Source organism: Manis pentadactyla, chromosome 11 (assembly GCF_030020395.1).
Source record: "Manis pentadactyla isolate mManPen7 chromosome 11, mManPen7.hap1, whole genome shotgun sequence".
NCBI lineage: Eukaryota > Metazoa > Chordata > Mammalia > Pholidota > Manidae > Manis > Manis pentadactyla.
Window position 1 is genome coordinate 60,493,800 of NC_080029.1, and position 23,427 is coordinate 60,517,226.

At 38.7% G+C, this 23,427-nt stretch overlaps 1 protein-coding gene across 1 annotated transcript in view; it reads right to left on the reverse strand.

The window, feature by feature from the left end:
• Positions 1–6,572: 6,572 nt before the first annotated feature.
• Positions 6,573–23,427, reverse strand: part of GEMIN2 (gem nuclear organelle associated protein 2) — a 35,222-nt gene continuing 18,367 nt past the window's right edge. Inside the window, exon 10 of the mRNA XM_036881315.2 lies at positions 6,573–10,251. Coding sequence (XP_036737210.2) covers positions 10,212–10,251 — 40 coding nt within the window. The 3' untranslated portion in view covers positions 6,573–10,211. The remainder of the gene's footprint in view (positions 10,252–23,427) is intronic.

Genomic DNA, 23,427 nt, shown 5'->3' on the forward strand with positions numbered 1-23,427 from the left:
AATTTAAAAACCACTTGCATGGAAAAAACACGGAAAATTTTGAAGGAAAAATACAGTGCTACTATAGAGATAAGTGAACATCTGCAATTTAAAAGAGCACTTACCAATTTAAAAAGTACATATCCTTTAACTCTGCCATTCTATTTCTACAAATTGAAGGTAGTCAAAGGGTACAAACCTGTAGTTATAAGATGAATGAATTCTAGGGATGTGGCTTACAGCATGGTTAAGTGTGTTAACCATGCAACATTGTATATTTGAAAGTTGCTGAGACAGTAGGTCTTAAAAGTTCTCACCACACAAAAAAAATTGTGACTGAGGTGATGAATGTGTTAATTAATCTTGCTGTGGTAATCATTTTACAATATATATGTATTTCAAATCATCACTCTGTATACCTTATTTTGTATATACCTACTTAAAAATGTTATGTGTCATCTCTCAAGCTGGGGGAAAAAATAAAAATATGCACTTGTATGTATAAGGATTTTAACTATTTGGTTAAGTGTTCATTGACGGCATTGATTTATCTATGGTACTGGCATACAAGAAAATGCTGTGCAGCTGGTGAAAAGGATGAAATAGATTTACTTGCATTTACTTACATGGAATATTAATTAGTAAGAAAAAGTTACAGGATACTGCACATGTAATATATAACTATACATTATGAATATAAATATACATGATTATGAGTTTATCAAAATAACTGGAGATCACGGGAAGATGGCGGCATGAGTAGTTCAGAGGAAATCTCCCCCAAACATATATATTTATGAAAATACAATAAATACAACTACTCCTAAAAGAGACACCAGTGGATGCAGTACAACAGCCAGGATACATCTACATCTGTGAGAACTCAACATCACACAAAGGGGATAAGATACAAGCCGCGGCCAGGCGGGACCCGAACACTCCCCCACCCCAGAACCTGGTGGGAAGAAAGGAGTCGGAACGGGGAGGGAGTGAAAGCCCAGGACTGCTAAACAACCAGCTCTAGAAATCTGCACAGGGAGCGCAGACACAAGGTCCATGGGGTGCTGGATATTAGAGAAACGGAAAAGCAAAACCTGTGGGCAGGTCCCCGCAGCTGGCGCCCTGAGACAAAAGAAAAGCGAGTGCTTTCTGCAAGTCTTAAAGAGACAGGGACCCCATAGCTGGACGAAGTTGTCCCGGCACACTTAGCTAGCAGCTGGGAATCCAGGGGAAACTTAGGCACCCTAAACCCTGGTGGAAGCAGCGCAGCTCTGAAGCCCCTCACGGCACTAAGCAGCCTGCCAGTCGTTCCTCCAACTGGTGCAGACCCTGACACACCAGCCCAGTAGTAGAGTGGCAGAGCGTGCCAGCGGCAGTGGCGCCAGAAGGGACCGGGAGCAGATAGCATGTGCCAACGGTGCAAGAGGGGACCAGGAGAGGCTTGTGCAACCCCGCAGCAGCAATGACCAAATAGCCCAGTTGCGGCTCACGCGCACTGGCAGCAGTGGAGCCAGAGGGGCCCGGTAGAGGCCCACGTGGGAGAGCCCCGTGCACACCTGCAGCGGAGCCAGAGGGAGCAGGTGTGCTCCCAGCAGCCGACTGGAATCCTGGCCCAAAGCACAGCCGCCTGGGCCAGGCCCAAAGGCTGCTGCTGGCACACAGCTGCCCAGCAGGGGCACCGCTATCACAGAGGAGAGCACTTGGCGTGCCTGCCACTCCCCACAGGGCTCCACGCTGCTCTGACGGAGACCCCGCCCACAGCAGGTTAGGGGACTAACCCGGTGGCTGCTCCAGGAGTGCAGGTAACCAACACAAGCAGCTGAGAAGGGCAAGGCATCCAGCAAGCAGGAAAGGACTTTCTTCTCCCAGCTGACACACCTGCAACCTGCCTACAGCCACCGCTATCACCATGAAAAGGCAAAAAAATTTAGTCCAGTTCAAGATAGTTCAGACAACACCTGAGAGAGGATCTGCAGAGACATATCTAACCAGTCTCCTTGAAAAAGAATTCAAAATAAAAATCATAAACATGCTGACAGAGCTTCTGAGAAATATGCAAGAGCTAAGGGATGAAGTCCAAAGGGAGATAACAGATGTCCGGAGGGAGATTACAGAAGTGAAACAAACTCTGGAAGGATTAATAAACAGAATGGATAAGATGCAAGAGGCCATTGATGGAATAGAAACCAGAGAACAGGAACGCATAGGAGCTGACACAGAGAGACATAAAAGGATCTCCAGGAATGAAACAATATTAAGAGAACTGTGTGACCAATCCAAAAGGAACAATATTCACATTAAAGGGATACCAGAAGAAGAAGAGAGATAAAAAGGGATAGAAAGTGTCTTTGAAGAAATAATTGCTGAGAACTTCCCCAAACTGGGGGAGGAAAAAGTTGCTCAGACTACAGAGGCACACAGAACTCCTGAGAGATGGGACCCAAAGAGGACAACACCAAGACACATAATAATTAAAATGGCAAAGATCAAGGACAAGGAAAGAGTATTAAAGGCAGACCTTTAGAAAAAGGTCACCTACAAAGGAAAACCCATCAGGTTATCATCAGACTTCTCAACAGAAACCGTACAGGCCAGAAGAGAATGGCATGATATATTTAATGCAATGAAACAGAAGGGCCTTGAACCAAGAATACTGTATCCAGCACAATTATCATTTAAATATGAAGGAGGGATTAAACAATTCCCAGACAAGCAAAAGTTGAGGGAATTTGCCTCCCACAAACCACCTCTACAGGGTTTCTTAGAGGGACTGCTCTAGATGGGAGCACTCCTCAAAAGAGCACAGAACAAAACACCCAACATACGAAGGATGGAGGAGGAATAAGAAGGGAGAGAAATAATCATCAGACTGTATTTATAACAGCTCAATAAGCGAGTTAAGTTAGACAGTAAGGTAGTAAACAAGCTAACCTTGAACCTTTGGTAACCACGAATCTAAGGCCTGCAATGGCAATAAGTACATATCTTTCAATAATCACCCTAAATGTAAATGGACTGAATGCACCAATAAAAAGACACAGAGCAATAGAATGGATAAAAAAGCAAGACCCATCTATATGCTGCTTACAAGAGATTCACCTCAAACCCAAAGACATGCACAGATTAAAAGTCAAGGGATGGAAAAACATATTTCAAGCAAACAACAGAGAGAAAAAAGCAGGTGTTGCAATACTAGTATCAGACAAAATAGACTTCAAAACAAAGAAAGTACAAGAGATAAAGAAGGACATTACATAATGATAAAGGGCTCAGTCCAACAAGAGGATATAACCATTATAAACATACATGCACCCAATACAGGAGCACCAATATACGTGAAACAAATACTAACAGAATTAAAGGAGGAAATAGAATGCAATGCATTCATTCTAGGAGACATCAACACACCACTCACTCCAAAGGACAGATCCACCAGACAGAAAATAAGTAAGGACACAGAGGCACTGAACAACACACTAGAACAGATGGACCTAATAGACATCTATAGAACTCTACATCCAAAAGCAACAGGATACACATTCTTCTCAAGTGCACATGGAACATTCTCCAGAATAGACCACATACTAGGCCACAAAAAGAGCCTCAGTAAATTCCAAAAGATTGAAATCCTACCAACCAACTTTTCAGACCACAAAGTTATAAAACTAGAAATAAATTATACAAAGAAAGCAAAACGGCTCACAAACACATGGAGGCTTAACAACATGCTCCTAAATAATCAATGGATCAACGATCAAATTAAAATGGAAATCCAGCAATATGTGGAAACAAATGACAACAACAATACGAAGCCCCAACTTCTGTGGGATGCAGCAAAAGCAGTCTTAAGAGGAAAGTATATAGGAATCCAGGCATATTTAAAGAAGGAAGAACAATCCCAAATGAATAGTCTAATGTCAAAGTTGTTGAAATTGGAAAAAGAAGGACAAATGAGGCCTAAGGTCAGCAGACAGAGGGAGATAATAAAGATCAGAGAAGAAATAAAATTGAGAATAATAAAACAATAGAAAAAATCAATCAAACCAAGAGCTGGTTCTTCGAGAAAATAATCAAAATAGATAAGCCTCTAGCCAGACTTAGTAAGAGAAAAGAGAATCAACACATATCAACAGAATCAGAAACGAGAAAGGAAAAATCACAATGGACCCCACAGAAATACAAAGAATTATTAGAGAATACTATGAAAACCTATATGCTAACAAGCTGGAAAACCTAGGAGAAATGGACAACTTCCTAGAAAAATATAACCTTCCAAGACTGACCCAGAAAGGAACAGAAAATCTAAACAGAACAATTACCAGCAACAAAATTGAATCAGTAATCAAAAAGCTACCCAAGAACAAAACCTCCGGGACAGATGGATTTACCTCGGAATTTTATCAGACATACAGAGAAGCAATAATACCCATTCTTCTTAAAGTTTTCCAAAAAATAGAAGAGGAGGGAATACTCCCAAACTCATTCTATGAAGCCAACATCATCCCAATACCAAAACCAGGCAAAGACCCCACCAAAAAAGAAAACTACAGACCAATATACCTGATGAACGTAGATGCAAAAATACTCAACAAAATATTAGCAAACCGAATTCAAAAATACATCAAGAGGATCATACACCATGACCAAGTGGGATTCATCCCAGGGATGCAAGGATGGTACAACATTTGAAAATCCATCATCATCCACCACATCAACAAAAAGGACAAAAACCACATGCTGGTGGGAATGTAAATTAGTTCAACCATTGTGGAAAGCAGTATGGAGGTTCCTCAGAATGCTCAAACTAGAAATACCATTTGACCCAGGAATTCCACTTCTAGGAATTTACCCTAGGAATGCAGCACTCCAGTTTGAAAAAGACAGATGCACCCCTATGTTTATCGCTGCACTATTTACAACAGCCAAGATATGGAAGCAACCTCAATGTCCATCAGTAGATGAATAGATAAAGAAGAAGTGGTACATATACACAATGGACTATTAATCAGCCATAAGAAAAAACAAATCCTACCATTTGCAACAACATGGATGGAGCTAGAGGGTATTATGCTCAGTGAAATAAGCCAGGCAGGGAAAGAAAAGTACCAAATGATTTCATTCATATGTGGAGTATAAGAACAAAACTGAAGGAACAAAACAGCAGTAGAATCACAGAACCCAAGAATGGACTAACAGTTACCAAAGGGAAAGGGACTGGGGAGGATGGGTTGGAAGGGAGGGATAAGGGCGGGGAAAAAGAAATAGGGCATTACAATTAGCATGTATAGTAGGTGGGGGGCACAGGGAGGGCTGTGCAACACAGAGAAGACAAGTAGTGATTTTACAGCATCTTACTTCTCAGATGGACAGTGACTGTGAAGGGGTATGTGCGGGGGCCTTGGTGAAGGGGGGAGCCTAGTAAACATAATGTTCTTCATGTAATTGTAGATTAATGATACCAAAAAAAATTATCTATCCAAAAAAAAACAAAAAACTGGAAATTGTGCAGATCTGAGATTTTTTACTTTTAGCTTTATATTATTTGTGTTTTAAAATAATCATCCCACAAGAAAGATATTTCTATTTAGGGTTAAAAAACACGATGAACCAGTGATTTTTAAACATTTTGTTTTGAGTCCTAGGGTTCTGCAGGGTGACCTTGGCTGTGAATTGGGTGGGGGACAGGGTACAGCCCTGAAGCTAGAAGAGGAAGTCAGTAGGATCACCTAGCAGAGGCCCTGGGGTAGGGAGAAAGGAATTATTACGGAAGGTGTCATCTGGAAAGAGGATTGCATATCAAGATGCCCAGAGCCACAAAGGAAAGGTTTATTGTAGCAAATTAGTGGTACAGATGGAGTACGCCAGGTCATTTGTGCTGAGGAGCAATGTAAGCTATCCTTTTTCTTTTTCTTTCCTTAAGAGAAATCTGTGGGTCATCAGCTGTAGGTCTAGCAGAGGGACTACTCTACCCTCATCAAAAGTACTGAGCCTTATCCAAACTACCTGTTGGACAGTCCCTCCTTTGTAGTAGTTCTTGGAGTGTTGAAGGGGAAAACTCTTGGGACCTGTACTTCAGATGGGACTGGACAGCCCTGAAAACTCATTTCCACATGGTGTAGGGTTTCTTAACCTGTTTTGGGCCATTAACTCCTATTTGGTAGTCTGTTTATGTTTATGAATCCTTTCACACAATTATGTTTTAATGCATAAAATACATAAGGCTACAAAAGGTAACAACTGTACTGTTTATCAAAATACTTCTTAAAATATGCATATATATATATATTGCCTAATAAATAAGGCAATATGTTAAAATATAGGCAAGTTTAAGGTTAAAATTTACTTTTTTGTAAGACAGTATTACAACTGTTACTTAGCTTGGCTAAGAACATTAAACTGTGGGGTATTCTTGTGACTCAGTTCCTTCCACATATATAGATCAATGATATATAGAAAATGTTGGAAAGTAATGCAGATACTGGAGTCACGAATGTGAGAGCACACAGCTACAATGTTTGATGTAGGCTTTCAGGGTAGAGTTAGCTGGCCACCCAGATCACACCGGAAACCATACACAGAGTCTGCAATCACAAATGATCTAGAGGTAGGTTTAATTACTATATTCTGAAGTTCAGTGTATTTTGAAGTATCTGCAACTACAATTTGGTATGAAAACATTTTTAACTTGTGATGCTAACAGTCACAGGTATTGATGAACACTAATACACTTTATTGCCTATATTCATAATTGAATGAAATTAAGTATCAGGAGGATAGTAAAAATAGATGTTATTTTTTTCCCCTTTGAAGTTCATGGGCTAAATCTGTTAAAAAGGATAATCATACGATTGATGTAAACATTGAGACTATGTAAATAGCAGTGCCTGTTTGTGTATACATGGAAATAATAAAAGTATCACACAGAATATTATGATTCAAAAGCCTTGAAATTAGAAAGCTTAGCTTTCAGTATCCTTTTGCAGGATTTCCTCTTAATTATAGTCATCAGGGGCACCAAATAAACAGTAGACTTATTTAAAGAGCAAACGTATGTTTCAAAAGTAGAAAACTGTACTGTATATGAATGACAAATGAGGATAACATACATAAGCTGTCTAGTCAATGGCTTATGTTAACCATAACAATAGCTTAATCCCTCCTGCCTAGCAGTCAAACCTCATTAAAGGGATTTAGAACTCAAGATGTTGTCAGAACCTTAGTCTGTTTGGGCTGCTGTAACAGAATACTATATACTGGGTGGCTTCTAAGAACAAGGAATTTATTTCTCAACAGTTCTGGAGGCTGAAGTTTAAGATCAAGACATCCAGCGAGGTTCTGCTTCCTGGTTCACAAGTATCTTTTGACTGTGTCCTCACTTGGCGGAAAGGGACTAGCTAATTCTCTGGTGTCTCTTTTATAAGGGCACTAATGATCAATTCTTGAAAGGCCACCTCCTCATACTACCACCTTGAGGGGTAGGGTTTGAACATAAGCATTTTGTGGGGGGACATAAATACTCAGTTCATAGCAGAACTCAACATGAAGTGACTAAAGGAAAGCAAAATCCCAGAGCCAAGGTTACCTGGTGAATTGTTTCCAAGTTCCACAAAAACATAGTTGAAGGATGGGAGTTCAACCCAGACCTGGTAAGCATCAAACTGATTGCAAAAACTGTGATAGGCACACATTTTGAAGTCAGAGTTGAGAAAGAAACTGGATGGAACCTACAAGTTTTTCAAATTGTCTTTGAAAAATGAGTACTGTGTTCAAATACATTTTGAAAATCCATCCCCTTTTGTGGATGATTAATGCACATCAATGGAATGTTACAGGTTCTGAAAAATTCAAATAATATTCAGCTTAATTTTAACTAGCATTTAATCACAGTACCATTTTTTCCAGAAACATTAATAGCTCACACAAATCAATTATTCTGGGGCATATTATTTGGAAAACTTTTTTTTAAGAACTTTGGTGGGAATTTGGTAACATGTATAGCAAAATATAAACTTGATATGGACACAGGTCCACGTGATCTTTCTCAGTAGTATCTAAAACATTTTTCTAGCTTTGTCCTTAGTAGCAGAACTGATAACCTACACCACTTTTAATTTAGTTGAGCCTCTAATTGGCTTATTCTGTTAGACCTAACAGAAGAGTAATTGCATTAAAATAATTTCTTACACCACTTCTCTTCTGCACATGCCAAACTGCCTTCTTTTTATATTATTTAGTCCTCAGAAATTTTATTCTTCTGTGTGAGCAGTGTACCTACTACACACTCAGCCACTAGTTGTAGAAAGAAATGTAAATTAAAATAATGAACACTTTACCTTCATTAAATCAGCCCCTGAAGCTCAACTCCCCAAGAAACAAATAAGGAAAAAATGTGAGGTTTTAACAGCTAGTTGGGATACAGTTTGGACATCTAAACTCCACAGTAGACACTGCTGCCTGCCTACCCAATATCTACTCTTCCCTCTTTTCCAACAGAACTCTATATTTGGGAGGAGTGGCAATATGCTCAGCTAAATATTTATAATTTATAGCTTTCCTTATTAATTAGAAAATGTCATAACTCTGGCAAATGATATATAAGTTGTTGAGGGTTTCTTGTAAGGCTTTGCCCCTCTGATACAGCAATAAGAAGTGGGGCCTTTTTATGCTTTCTGGAATGTGGATATGAGGCAAGAGATAAAGCAACCATATCATGACTGAAAAATGAAAATTACACACTAAAATTGTGAAAGAAAAATCTGGATGTAGCCCAGGACATTTAAGATATAATAGAGTTGCTTTTATCAGCCCTGAACTTCTTACAGCATAATTATTATATTAGAAACAAAAATGAGTACCTTATTTTTAAAACTTCAGTTAAGTTTCAAATGCAATATTAACTGATAGACTTTCATGACTTGCAATCCTACTCTTGGGAACTTCTGGTCAAAGGAAAAAGTTATGTCCATGAAAATATTCATAGTAGCGTTTCCTATACTGGATTAACACTGAAAACAGATTAGATAACTAATAATGATAGCATGTTTAAACTATAGCAAAATACAACTTGGACTATTAGGCTATAATTTAAAAATCAGCAGAAAAGATTCAAAATATGTAATTAACATCTACTCTCTTTGTAACTGGTGGCAAAACTATTGGTTGCTTGATCCAGTTATTTCTAATTCCCTTTTCCTTTTCTACCTCTCATTAGAAGGACTGGAAGGGCCAATTTCACTTCCCCATCTTCCTTGGAGTTAGAAGTGATCATGTTATATACACTTGTGGCCAACAGAACTCAAATCTGCTATAGATTTATGAGGAAGGTTTTGCTTTTGTTAGAAAGAATCAGATATGGAAGGCTCTGCCTCCATCTCCCCTTTTCCTGAATTTAATACAGATACATTGCCTTATGCTTTAGTGGCCATCTTGTTACCATGAGGGGAAGGCCAAGAGACTCTTAAAAAGATGGTATTGTGAAGTCACAGAACCAATACCAGTATCCAGCATCATTAGACTTTTTGTTCTGTAAGAAAAATGAACCCCTATTTGAAACACCACCACTATTCGGATCTTCTGTTAAAGTAGAAAATATAACTACCCGACACAGAAGTAGATTAATCCTAAGTGATATGAACAAAAGATTCAGCAAAAAAATTAAAACTGTTAACCTATTAGGGTGTTACTAAAAATGATTTGTAAGGAAAAGTTTTCTTTGTGCATAAAAGTAGTGAGCTCAAAGGAAAGACATTTGATTTTGTTGCTGACTACAAAGGCACTGCCATTTAATCTACATTATCTTAATTCTAATACTAAGGGCATTTATCCATTGTCTTTTGTTTTGTTCAAGAGTTAAAGAAAATTTTAGTAACCAAAATATATTGTTAATAAAATTGTATATATATGTAAATAAACAATGAAACAGCACCAAGCCCCTCTGTAACACTTCATCACACAGTTTCTGTGTAGGATGCTTTACCAATAAATGGCACTCAATTTGTTTGAAAAGCATGTGGAGAAAACTGTTTAAACTATTCAACAAATACTGGTGGGATTTTCCAAAGATACTTCAGATATTAAAATCAACACAATCTATCTTCTGAGTATCAGCTTGGGCACAGGTTAGGATGAAGACCCTTCACAGTGTTGAAGAGGGACGCACTCTGCACTTCTGCACTTCCTCAGACTCAGGCTGCCTTCATCACCAGTATCTTTTGTCCCTGAGACCGGCTGCATCAAGATGGTTCATCAGCTAAATCACGTTGGTCAAAATACCTAGTCAAAAGAAAGAGAATTTAATGCATGCTTAAAAATGTTAACTGCAGCACTCCTTGTAATAGCAAAAGACCACAAACAGCTCAAACATCCATAAACAAGGGCACTGGCTGAAAAAAAACATGGTGAATCTAAACAGGGGAAGTCTGAAGCTTTTACAAAAAAGGAATGAGGGAAATATTTACACTGCTACAGTGTGGTTTCCAGGATCTATTAAGTGGAGAAATAAAAAACCGGATATAGAACAGCATGTTTAATAAGCTGCTTTTTGTGAGCAAGTGTAGGAATGCAGGCATACATATTTGCTTATACTTTTTAAAAGAAGCAATGAATGGAAGGATAAGCCAAAAATCCTTAATAAAAAGGGATAGCTACAGAAGGGAGAAAGGATGAAGGTGGATTCTATAATAGTCCAAATGTACCTTGAATTATAACTTAACTTTGGCATAATATAAATATTTTATGCAATTGTAAAACAAGATAAAGGAAAAAGGAAAATCACTACTCAAACTTCCCCAAATGAATCTTTTCATATATCAAGCTGGTGGCATAACCACACAGAGGAGAACAATTCCAAGAGACCTTAAATGTGATGTTCTGATATATGTGCCTTGTGAGATATGCCAGAGATAAAAAGAACTGTAAAGAACTTTTTTTTTGTGGGAGATTTTTATTGGTTGTCATGAATAACTAGTGATTGTATAAACAGCATTTAAGTCATGTTTTCTAAAACTTCTTTATAGTTTTACTGAAACTGATATAAAATTCTAGAAGAATTCATTAGCCAGCATTTGATGTCTAATTAGTGCAGCAAATCAACCTGTTTCATGGTGTCTTTTGTGCTGTACCAAGTTGCAGTGATGTGGATCAAACTCTTCAAAGCTGTCTTGAAGCAGACATAAAAGCAAAATTGTGAATTTGGTTAATGAACTAGAGACCTCCACTTTGTCCCATCAGCCATCTGAAGCATTTCTAAGGAATAACATATTAACAGCTATGTTATTATTAACTTTAAACCACGTTGATATCTATTGGTTCCCAATAGTGACTTACAATGTCAGTTGAAAGAGTTTGGGGGATATATTTAAATCACATGGAGTAGTGTCTCTCGTGGTTTTAGATAATAGACTTATGTAGACATGCTGGAGAATGCTGGCCAGTGTCTTTTGAAAGTTAAAGGAGCAGAAATGTTTCCAGAGCATTCCAGAGGTCCTGCACAGCTGTTCAGGTATGTACAGAGAGAAAAAAAGAAACGAGGCCAGAGCCCACCTTCTCTGTGCTGTCCTTGCACAGGCCAAGGCCATCTTTGTGAAAGGACTCTATACTCAAATGCCCAAGATAGGTGTGAACAAGATAAGAATTCTTAAACTGACTTCAATAGTTGCTAGTTCAGTGGTTTTACTATCGATAATATTGCTGTATTGTTATTCTGAAACTGTAATATGCATATTGTAGAATAAAGTGAATTATTATTAATATTGTTAGAAACCAGACTTTTCAGAATAGGGAGAAAAGAAATAAATCATTGAAGAAAAAAATCATATAATCTTAAATTGGAGCTGGGATACCAATTTGAACTCATTTTATTTTCCTCTTTCTAAAAAATACATACTTGGCTGTTCACTGAAAAGGCCTAAATGCAATGCTGACCTAATAACAACTAGCTTTCCTAATGTCCAAACTGAGGACTCCAAGTACCATTTTCTGCTTTAAAAGAAGAACTATCACTCCTGGGGGAAAAGACTGATTCCAGATCTGGAGCCAGAAATATTCAATGACCAAGATACATCTGAATCATGTTAGCATACCAGAAAGAAGAAAGCTATTATATAACCAAAAGCATAAGCATTGACTCAAAGGGTTCCCACTGGCCACAAATGGCATGATTTGAGCATCTAAGTCAATGACTGCAGTGTCTCTACCTGAATGCAGTGTTCAACTTTATTAACTAAATGAGACAACCAGACATGTGCCTCCTGATGTGACATAACAGCATCCATGGAGTCTTAATGAATAAACTCTGTATATAATCAAGCCTCTAGATTTACCTACCAGTTTACAGAAAATATGGGAGATAGATGAACATATTAAATAACACCAGGAAGATACACCTGTTAAAACCAAAATGTGGGAAATTTTACAAGTCAAAGGACCCAATTTCTTCAACAAATAAATGGCAAAGAAAAAAACCCAGAGGATGGATGGGGATACTTAAGAGACATAGCAAACAAATGCAGTAAGTACATCTTACGTGGATCTCAATTTGAATAATTCAAACATAAAAAGACATTTTGGGGATAATTGGGGAAAACATGAAACACTGATTGGACATCAGATGACACTACAGAGTTATTATTGAACTTATTAGGCATGATACCAAAGTTACAGTCATGTTTTTGAAAAGTCCTGATCAGTTAGACATACTAACATGGAATAAATGTGTCTGAGACTTGTTTAAAGCATATTAACAAAAAAGATGGGATATATGAAACATCCTAGTACAGAGTTAATAGTTGTTGAACCTGGGTAATGGATTGGTCTGGGGGGTTTATTCTACTACATTTGTATGTAATTGAAAATCTCCATAGTAAGAAACCTTAAAAAAATAATTATCATTGGTAATGTCATTAGGGTGCTAACACACAGCTATTGGATCCCATGAATAGGTATTTTCTATGGGTTCGCGGTTATTGCCTTAATGCTGCCAAAACAACACCAACAAAAAATATAAGAGACTTAAACAAATACCTGGTATTTACACTGAAACTGCTACTGCAAAGAGAATTTGGGCCTCTGTTATCTTTCTTCAAACTTGTTAGAATCATCTATAAATTTCCCTAAATGAAGCCTGTAGTTTCACACTTTTCTAGCTTAGAACTTTTCCTTTTTTGCCTAACTTTTTGAGGGGAAAAAAAAATCATGACCAGAACACTTGGCTATTTCTTCTAAGTGCCTAGTACTATAAATTATCAGTAGATTACCAGTTAGATGATATGTTTAAGTCTCTGGTTCCAGGGAATTCTAGCTTACAGAACCTTTATTACTTAATCTGCCTCAATCAGTGACCTCATCTGTAAGAGGAAAAAACCCTGAGTTGAAAGGACTTGAGACACAGTATATATGCTACCTATGCCATTCTCTCATTGAATCCTTACTACCAACAGATGAGGCAGGAATTAACTCTATGATCAGCATAGGTAAGAGCTTAGCTCTGCAGTAAAGCTGCCTGGGTTTGGATCCTAGCCCTGTAATTGACTAGCTTTGTGATGACAGGGAAGTTATTTAACTTCTCTCTGCCATGGCTTCCTCATTTGTGAACTAATAAAACCTACCCTCTAAGGATTAAATAAGTTTCTATAAAGAATTAAAATACAAAATGCCCAATAAGGGTTAATTACTGGCACAGCATAATTACTACAGACCAAGAAACTGTATGTTGAATATGTGAGTACTCTAAAAAAGTCCTGCTTGGGGAGGGAAAAGTGGATACAAAATCACTTACCTTCCCAATATTAAATATCTTATAAAGCTTTAAAAAGGTATTAGCATTTAAATGAAAACAATGACCAATGAACAAAATATCAAGTCCAGAAAGAGACCTAAAATAAATGTGTGTGATATTTGTAACTATATATCCACACACTAAGATACAAGCATGAGAAAAAGTTTTGAAATATCCAGGTAGAACTTCAGTTTAAGAAATGAAATCAAAAAGAGGGCGGAAGATGGCGGCGTGAGTAGAGCAGCGGAAATCTCCTCCCAAAACAACATATATCTATGAAAATATAACAAAGACAACCCTTCCTAGAATAAAGACCAGAGGACACAGGACAATATCCAGACCACATCCACACCTGAGAGAACCCAGCGCCTCGCGAAGGGGGTAAGATACAAGCCCCGGCCCCGCGGGAGCCGAGCGCCCCTCCCCCCAGCTCCCGGCGGGAGAAGAGCAGGCAGAGCGGGAGGGAGACGGAGCCCAGGGCTGCCGAACACCCAGCCCCAGCCATCCGGGCCAGAGTGCAGGGCCCTCGATACTAGGAAAACAGGGCAGCAAGAACAGTGAGCGGGCACCGGAGGCCAAGCGCCGGAGGACATAAGAAAAGCGAGCGACCATTTTTTTTTTTTTTTTTGCTTTTTTGCTGTTTTGTTTTGGCGAGCGATTTTTGGAAGTCTTAAAGGGACAGGGACCCCAATACTAGGGAAACAGGGCAGAAAGACCGGTGAGCAGAGGCCTGAGGCTGGCACCGGAGAATAAAGAAAAACGAACGACCACCTTTTTTTTTTTAATTAAAAAAAATTTTTTTTTTTTTAATTAAAAAAAATTTTTTTCTTGTTTTTTTTTGTGGTCGTTGTTTTGTTTTGGCGGGTGCTTTTTGGAAGTCTTAAAGGGGCAGGGCTGGTCACTTAATCCAGAGGTAGGGAATCCGGGATCTCTGGGCACCCTAACCCCTGGGCTGCAGGGAGCAGGGAGGCCCCTTACGGAGATAAATAGCCTCCCAGCCGCTCCTGCTCCAACGCGACTCCACCATTTTGGAGTAGCTGCCCGAGCCAGGCCACGCCCACAGCAACAGCGGAGATTAACTCCATAGCAGCCGGGCAGGAAGCAGAAACCCTGTCTGCGCGCAGCTGCGCAGCACAAGCCACTAGAGGCCGCTGTTCTCCCAGGAGAGGAGGGCCACAAACCAACAAGAAAGGAAGTCCTTCCAGCCGTCACTCGTCCCAGTTCTGCAGACTATTCCTATCACCATGAAAAGGCAAAGCTACAGGCAGAAAAAGATCACAGAGACAACACCAGAGAAGGAGACAGACCTAACCAGTCTTCCTGACAAAGAATTCAAAATAAGAATCATAAACATGCTGACAGAGATGCAGAGAAATACGCAAGAGAAATGGGATGAAGTCCGGAAGGAGATCACAGATGCCAGAAAGGAGATCGCAGAAATGAAACAAACTCTGGAAGGGTTTATAAGCAGAATGGATAGAATGCAAGAGGCCATTGATGGAACTGAAATCAGAGAACAGGAACGCATAGAAGCTGACATAGAGAGAGACAAAAGGATCTCCAGGAATGAAACAATATTAAGAGAACTGTGTGACCAATCCAAAAGGAACAATATCCGTATTATAGGGATCCCAGAAGAAGAAGAGAGAGGAAAAGAGATGGAAAGTATCTTAGAAGAAATAATTGCTGAAAACTTCCCCACACTGGGGGAGGAAGTAATCAAACAGACCACGGAAATACACAGAACCCCCAACAGAAAGGATCCAAGAAGGGCAACACCAAGACACATAATAATTAAAATGGCAAAGATCAAGGACAAGGAAAGAGTGTTAAAGGCAGCTAGAGAGAAAAAGGTCACCTATAAAGGGAAACCCATCAGGCTAACGTCAGATTTCTCAACAGAAACCCTACAGGCCAGAAGAGAATGGCATGATATATTTAATACAATGAAACAGAAGGGCCTTGAACCAAGGATACTGTATCCAGCACGACTATCATTCAAATATGACGGTGGGATTAAACAATTCCCAGACAAACAAAAGCTGAGGGAATTTGCTTTCCACAAACCACCTCTACAGAACATCTTACAGGGACTGCTCTAGATGGGAGCACTCCTAGAAAGAGCACAGCACAAAACACCCAACATATGAAGAATCGAGGAGGAGGAACAAGAAGGGAGAGAAGAAAAGAATCTCCAGACAGTGTATATAACAGCTCAATAAGCGAGCTAAGTTAGGCAGTAAGATACTAAAGAGGCTAACCTTGAACCTTTGGTAACTACGAATTTAAAGCCTGCAATGGCAATAAGTACATATCTTTCAATAGTCACCCTAAATGTTAATGGGTTGAATGCACCAATCAAAAGACACAGAGTAACAGAATGGATAAAAAAGCAAGACCCATCTATATGCTGCTTACAAGAAACTCACCTCAAACCCAAAGACATGTACAGACTAAAAGTCAAGGGATGGAAAAACATATTTCAAGCAAACAACAGTGAGAAGAAAGCAGGGGTTGCAGTACTAATATCAGACAAAATAGACTTCAAAACAAAGAAAGTAACAAGAGATAAAGAAGGACACTACATAATGATAAAGGGCTCAGTCAAACAAGAGGATATAACCATTCTAAATATATATGCACCAGACACAGGAGCACCAGCATATGTGAAACAAATACTAACAGAACTAAAGGGGGATATAGACTGCAATGCATTCATTCTAGGAGACTTCAACACACCACTCACCCCAAAGGATAGATCCACTGGGCAGAAAATAAGTAAGGACACGGAAGCACTGAACAACACAGTAGAGCAGATGGACCTAATAGACATCTATAGAACTCTACATCCAAAAGCAGCGGGATATACATTCTTCTCAAGTGCACATGGAACATTCTCCAGAATAGACCACATACTAGGCCACAAAAAGAGCCTCAGAAAATTCCAAAAGATTGAAATCCTACCAACCAACTTTTCAGACCACAAAGGCATAAAACTAGAAATAAACTGTACAAAGAAAGCAAAGAGGCTCACGAACACATGGAGGCTTAACAACACGCTCCTAAATAATCAATGGATCAATGACCAAATCAAAATGGAGATCCAGCAATATATGGAAACAAATGACAACAACAACACTAAGCCCCAACTTCTGTGGGACACAGCAAAAGCAGTCTTAAGAGGAAAGTATATAGCAATCCAAGCATATTTAAAAAAGGAAGAGCAATCCCAAATGAACGGTCTAATGTCACAACAATCGAAATTGGAAAAAGAAGAACAAATGAGGCCTAAGGTCAGCAGAAGGAGGGACATAATAAAGATCAGAGAAGAAATAAATAAAATTGAGAAGAATAAAACAATAGCAAAAATCAATGAAACCAAGAGCTGGTTCTTCGAGAAAATAAACAAAATAGATAAGCCTCTAGCCAGACTTATTAAGAAGAAAAGAGAGTCAACACAAATCAACAGTATCAGAAACGAGAAAGGAAAAATCATGACGGACCCCACAGAAATGCAAAGAATTATTGGAGAATACTATGAAAACCTATATGCTAACAAGCTGGGAAACCTAGGAGAAATGGACAACTTCCTAGAAAAATATAACCTTCCAAGATTGACCCAGGAAGAAACAGAAAATCTAAACAGACCAATTACCAGCAACGAAATTGAAGAGGTAATCAAAAAACTACCAAAGAACAAAACCCCCGGGCCAGATGGATTTACCTCGGAATTTTATCAGACATACAGGGAAGATATAATACCCATTCTCTTTAAAGTTTTCCAAAAAATAGAGGAGGAGGAGATACTCCCAAACTCATTCTATGAAGCTAACATCACCCTAATACCAAAACCAGGCAAAGACCCCACCAAAAAAGAAAACTACAGACCAATATCCCTGATGAACGTAGATGCAAAAATACTCAACAAAATATTAGCAAACCGAATTCAAAAATACATCAAAAGGATCATACACCATGACCAAGTGGGATTCATCCCAGGGATGCAAGGATGGTACAACATTCGAAAGTCCATCAACATCATCCACCACATCAACAAAAAGAAAGATAAAAACCACATGATCATCTCCATAGATGCTGAAAAAGCATTTGACAAAGTTCAACATCCATTCATGTTAAAAACTCTCAGCAAAATGGGAATAGAGGGCAAGTACCTCAAAATAATAAAGGCCATCTATGATAAACCCACAGCCAACATTATATTGAACAGCGAGAAGCTGAAAGCATTTCCTCTGAGATCGGGAACTAGACAGGGATGCCCACTCTCTCCACTGTTATTTAACAAAATACTGGAGGTCCTAGCCACGGCAATCAGACAAAATAAAGAAATACAAGGAATCCAGATTGGTAAAGAAGAAGTTAAACTGTCACTATTTGCAGATGACATGATACTGTACATAAAAAACCCTAAAGACTCCACCCCAAAACTACTAGAACTGATATCGGAATACAGCAAAGTTGCAGGATACAAAATCAACACACAGAAATCTGTGGCTTTCCTGTATACTAACAATGAACCAACAGAAAGAGAAATCAGGAAAACAACTCCATTCACAATTGCATCAAAAAAAATAAAATACCTAGGAATAAACCTAACCAAAGAAGTGAAAGACTTATACTCTGAAAACTACAAGTCACTCTTAAGAGAAATTAAAGGGGACACTAACAGATGGAAACTCATCCCATGCTCGTGGCTAGGAAGAATTAATATCGTCAAAATGGCCATCCTGCCCAAAGCAATATACAGATTTGATGCAATCCCTATGAAACTACCAGCAACATTCTTCAATGAACTGGAACAAATAATTCAAAAATTCATATGGAAACACAAAAGACCCCGAATAGCCAAAGCAATCCTGAGAAAGAAGAATAAAGTAGGGGGGATCTCACTCCCCAACTTCAAGCTCTACTATAAAGCCATAGTAATCAAGACAATTTGGTACTGGCACAAGAGCAGAGCCACAGACCAATGGAACAGACTAGAGAATCCAGACATTAACCCAGACATATATGGTCAATTAATATTTGATAAAGGAGCCATGGACATTCAATGGCGAAATGACAGTCTCTTCAACAGGTGGTGCTGGCAAAACTGGACAGCTACATGTAGGAGAATGAAACTGGACCATTGTCTAACCCCATATACAAAAGTAAACTCAAAATGGATCAAAGACCTGAATGTAAGCCATGAAACCATTAAACTCTTGGAAGAAAACATAGGCAAAAACCTCTTAGACATAAACATGAGTGACCTCTTCTTGAACATATCTCCCTGGGCAAGGAAAACAACAGCAAAAATGAGTAAGTGGGACTATATTAAGCAGAAAAGCTTCTGTACAGCAAAAGACACCATCAATAGAACAAGAAGGATCCCTACAGTATGGGAGAATATATTTGAAAATGACATATCCGATAAAGGCTTGACGTCCAGAATATATAAGGAGCTCTCACGCCTCAACAAACAAAAAACAAATAACCCAATTAAAAAATGGGCAGAGGAACTGAACAGACAGTTCTCCAAAAAAGAAATACAGATGGCCAACAGACACATGAAAAGATGCTCCACATCGCTAATTATCAGAGAAATGCAAATTAAAACTACAATGAGGTATCACCTCACACCAGTAAGGATGGCTGCCATCCAAAAGACAAACAACAACAAATGTTGGCGAGGCTGTGGAGAAAGGGGAACCCTCCTACACTGCTGGTGGGAATGTAAGTTAGTTCAACCATTGTGGAAAGCAGTATGGAGGTACATCAAAATGCTCAAAACAGACTTACCATTTGACCCAGGAATTCCACTCCTAGGAATTTACCCTAAGAACGCAGCAATCAAGTTTGAGAAAGACAGATGCACCCCTATGTTTATTGCAGCACTATTTACAATAGCCAAGAATTGGAAGCAACCTAAATGTCCATCAATAGATGAATGGATAAAGAAGATTTGGTACATATACACAATGGAATACTACTCAGCCATAAGAAAAGGGCAAATCCAATCATTTGCAGCAACATGGATGGAGCTGGAGGGTATTATGCTCAGTGAAACAAGCCAAGCGGAGAAAGAGAAATACCAAATGATTTCACTTATCTGTGGAATATAAGAACAAAGGAAAAACTGAAGGAACAAAACAGCAGCAGAATCACAGAACTCAAGAATGGACTAACAGGTACCAAAGGGAAAGGGACTGGGGAGGATGGGTGTGTAGGGAGGGATAAGGGTGGGAGAAGTAGGGGGGTATTAAGATTAACATGCATGGGGGGGTAGGAGAAAAGGGAGGGCTGTACAACACAGAGAAGGGAAGTAGTAATTCTACAACATTTCGCTATGCTGATGGACAGTGACTGTAAAGGGGTTTATAGGGGAGACCTGGTATAGGGGAGAGCTTAGTAAACATAATATTCGTCATGTAAGTGTAGATTAGTGATAGCAAAAAAAAAAAAAAAAAAAAAAAAAAAAGGGCAGTTCCTGTGTGGTAACCTCCAACGAGTTCTACACAAGGGTATAAAGGGCATATAAAAGTGTAGGCAAAGGGTCTGTTTGTGTTTATACAGAGGATCAAAGCCTAATTGGGCTACCCCGAGAATGAACTAAGATACGATATGAAAAAGAACTTCTAACATCTGAACTCTCTGGAAGACTCATGCCAGAAGATGATCATCAAAAAACCCCAACAAAGATCCACGCACTGCTACAGCTGTAGATGCACTCATCCCACCAGTTCCTGGACTTGCCATGGGAATGAGGAAGGAGATATCTAAGCTGGCCTGTGCATACAGTAAAACAACAAAATTTGACTGGATCTATACTGTTGGAACTCAACCAAGAATTTGGAGAAGTGCAAATTGTAGCGCTCCAAAGTCTCACAACTACAAACTATTTACTGTTAAAAGAACATATGGGATGTGAACAGTCCCCAGGAATGGGTTGTTTTAATTTGTCTGATTTCTCTCAGACTGTTCAAGTTCAGTTGGACAATATCCACCGTATCATAGATAAGTTTTCACAAATGCCTAAGGTGCCTAACTGGTTTTCTTGGTTTCACTGCAGATGGCTGGTAATTTCAGATATGCTTTGGTTATGTAACTATACTCCTATTATGTTAATGTGTGTGTGCAATTTAAGTAGTAGCTTAAAACCTATACATGCTGAAGTTACTCTACAAGAAGATATATCAAAGAAATAATCAATCTTCCCATGTTTTCTTCCGCCTGCTACTTCTATAGCTTTTCTTCTTCCTTCCTAATTACAACCCTTAAATAGAATTCGTGCCTCATATCAAATTTACCGAGTATCATAATTCTTCCAAGTGGTAAAGATACCTCAAGACAAATGTTGGGCATAGAAGCCACAGGGCATAAATATGCAAAGAAGTAAAAAGCTAACTTTTTCAAACAATAAGGCTTCTCTCTCACTTACCAACTTCACATTTCCCTGTATGGCCCCGGAAGATGACTGGTTAGCCAGAGACGGGTAAGATTCCTCAAGGGAGGAACAACCTAAGACAGGCACAGTCGCAGGGGGGCCATCAGGTGAGAAATTGGGGATCAACAGAGGTGAGTCTTAGAACCTCACCCCCCTTGTTCTGAGAGAAATCTTCTGCATACGTGGATGTTTTATTGCCCTGGTCTAGCTTGGATTAACACATAGTCTACAGGCACACACCTGATCATCTACATGTGCTCTCTTACAACACTAAACTATGTTTTCTACCTTTATCTTGTATCTACCTACCACTTCAGCATTTTATTAAAAATAATAATAATAAAGAGAAATGTGGTATCCACATATAAATCAAGTATAAAAACCAAATGAGTATTCATATTTGAACTGACTGTTTATAGTTCATAATGCATGAGCAAAACCGAAAGTTTCTGTGATGACTGCCCTTGTACTGTTCACTATGTAACTTATTCATTATGTAAGAATTTGTTCTACATGTAAAAACTTGTTTGTTATGCCTCAGAAGATTGGAGACTGACAAAAATTAGGCTTGGGGTGGATTAATGATTGTGCATTGAGCATTGACTCCCCTATACAGAATTTTATTGTCGTTAACAACCATTTGATCAATAAATAGGAGAGATGCCCTCACAAAAAAAAAAAAAAAAAAAAAAAAGGACAGACTTCCAATGGTAAAATAAATTAGTAACCGGGATGTAATGTATAGCATAAGGAATATAGTCAAGATATTGTAACAGCTTGGTAGGGTGATAGCTGGAACCTAGAATTATGTATATAAATGTTCTACCACTGTGTTGTACACTTGAAACTCATGTAATGTAATACTGTGTGTCAACTACCCTTCAATAAAAAATAATTATTTATAAAAAAAAAAAAAAAAAAAAAAGAAATGAAATCAAACACATACTAAATAATAATGTGCCCAAACGGAAAATGAACAAGACACAGGCAACTGCATTAAAATGAAACATGTAATTCCAAGACACTCATGAGAGAAATTAAAGAAGATACCAGTAAATGGAAACACATCCTGTGCTCATGGATAGGAAGAACTAACAGTCAAAAAGTCCATCCTACCTAAAGCAATCTACATATTCCTATCAAATCTGTAGGATTTGATAGGATGCAATCCCTATCAAAATACCAACAGAATTCTTTAACAAACTAGAGTAAATAGTTCTAAAACTCATATGGAACCACAAAAGTCCCTGAATAGCCAAAGCAATCCTGAAGGAAGAATAAAGCAGGGGAATTATGCTCCCTGACTTCAAGCTCTACTCCAGAGCCACAGTAATCAAGACAATTTGGTACTGGTACAAGAACAGACCCATTGACCAACAGAATAGACTAGAGAGCCCAGCTATAAACCCAAGCATATATGGTCAATTAATACATGATAAAGGAGCCATGGATATACAATGGGGAAATGACAGCCTCTTCAACAACTGGTGTTGGCAAAAGTGGACATCTACATGCAAGAGAATGAAACTGGATTATTGTTTAACCCCATATACAAAAGTAAACTCAAAGTGGGTCAAAGACCTGAATGTAAGTCATGAAACCATAAAACTCTTAGAAGAAAACATAGGCAAAAATCTCTTGAATATAAACATGAGTAACTTCTTCATGAACACATCTCCTTGGGCAAGGGAAACAAAAGCAAAAATGAACAAATGAGACTGTATCATGCTATAAAGCTTCTATACAGCAAAGGACAAAAAGGCATTCTACATTATAGGAGAATATATTTGTAAATGACATATCCAACAAGGTGTTAACATCCAAAATATATAAAGAACTCACACACCTCCACACCCAAAAAGCAAATAACCCTATTAAAAAATGGGCGGAGGATATGAACAGACACTTCTCCAAAGAAGAAAATCAGATGCCCAACAGGCATATGAAAAGATGCTCCACATCGCTAATTAACAGGGAAATGCAAATTAAAACCACAATGAGATATCACCTCACACCAGTTAGGATGGCCAACACAGAAAAGACTAGGAACAACAAATGCTGGTGAGGATGCAGAGAAAGGGGAACCCTCCTACACTGCTGGTGGGAATGTAAACTAGTTCAATCATTGTGGAAAGCAGTATGGAGGTTCCTCAAAACACTCAAAATAGAAATACCATTAGACCCAGGAATTCCACTTCCAGGAATTTACCCAAAGAATGCAGGATCCCAG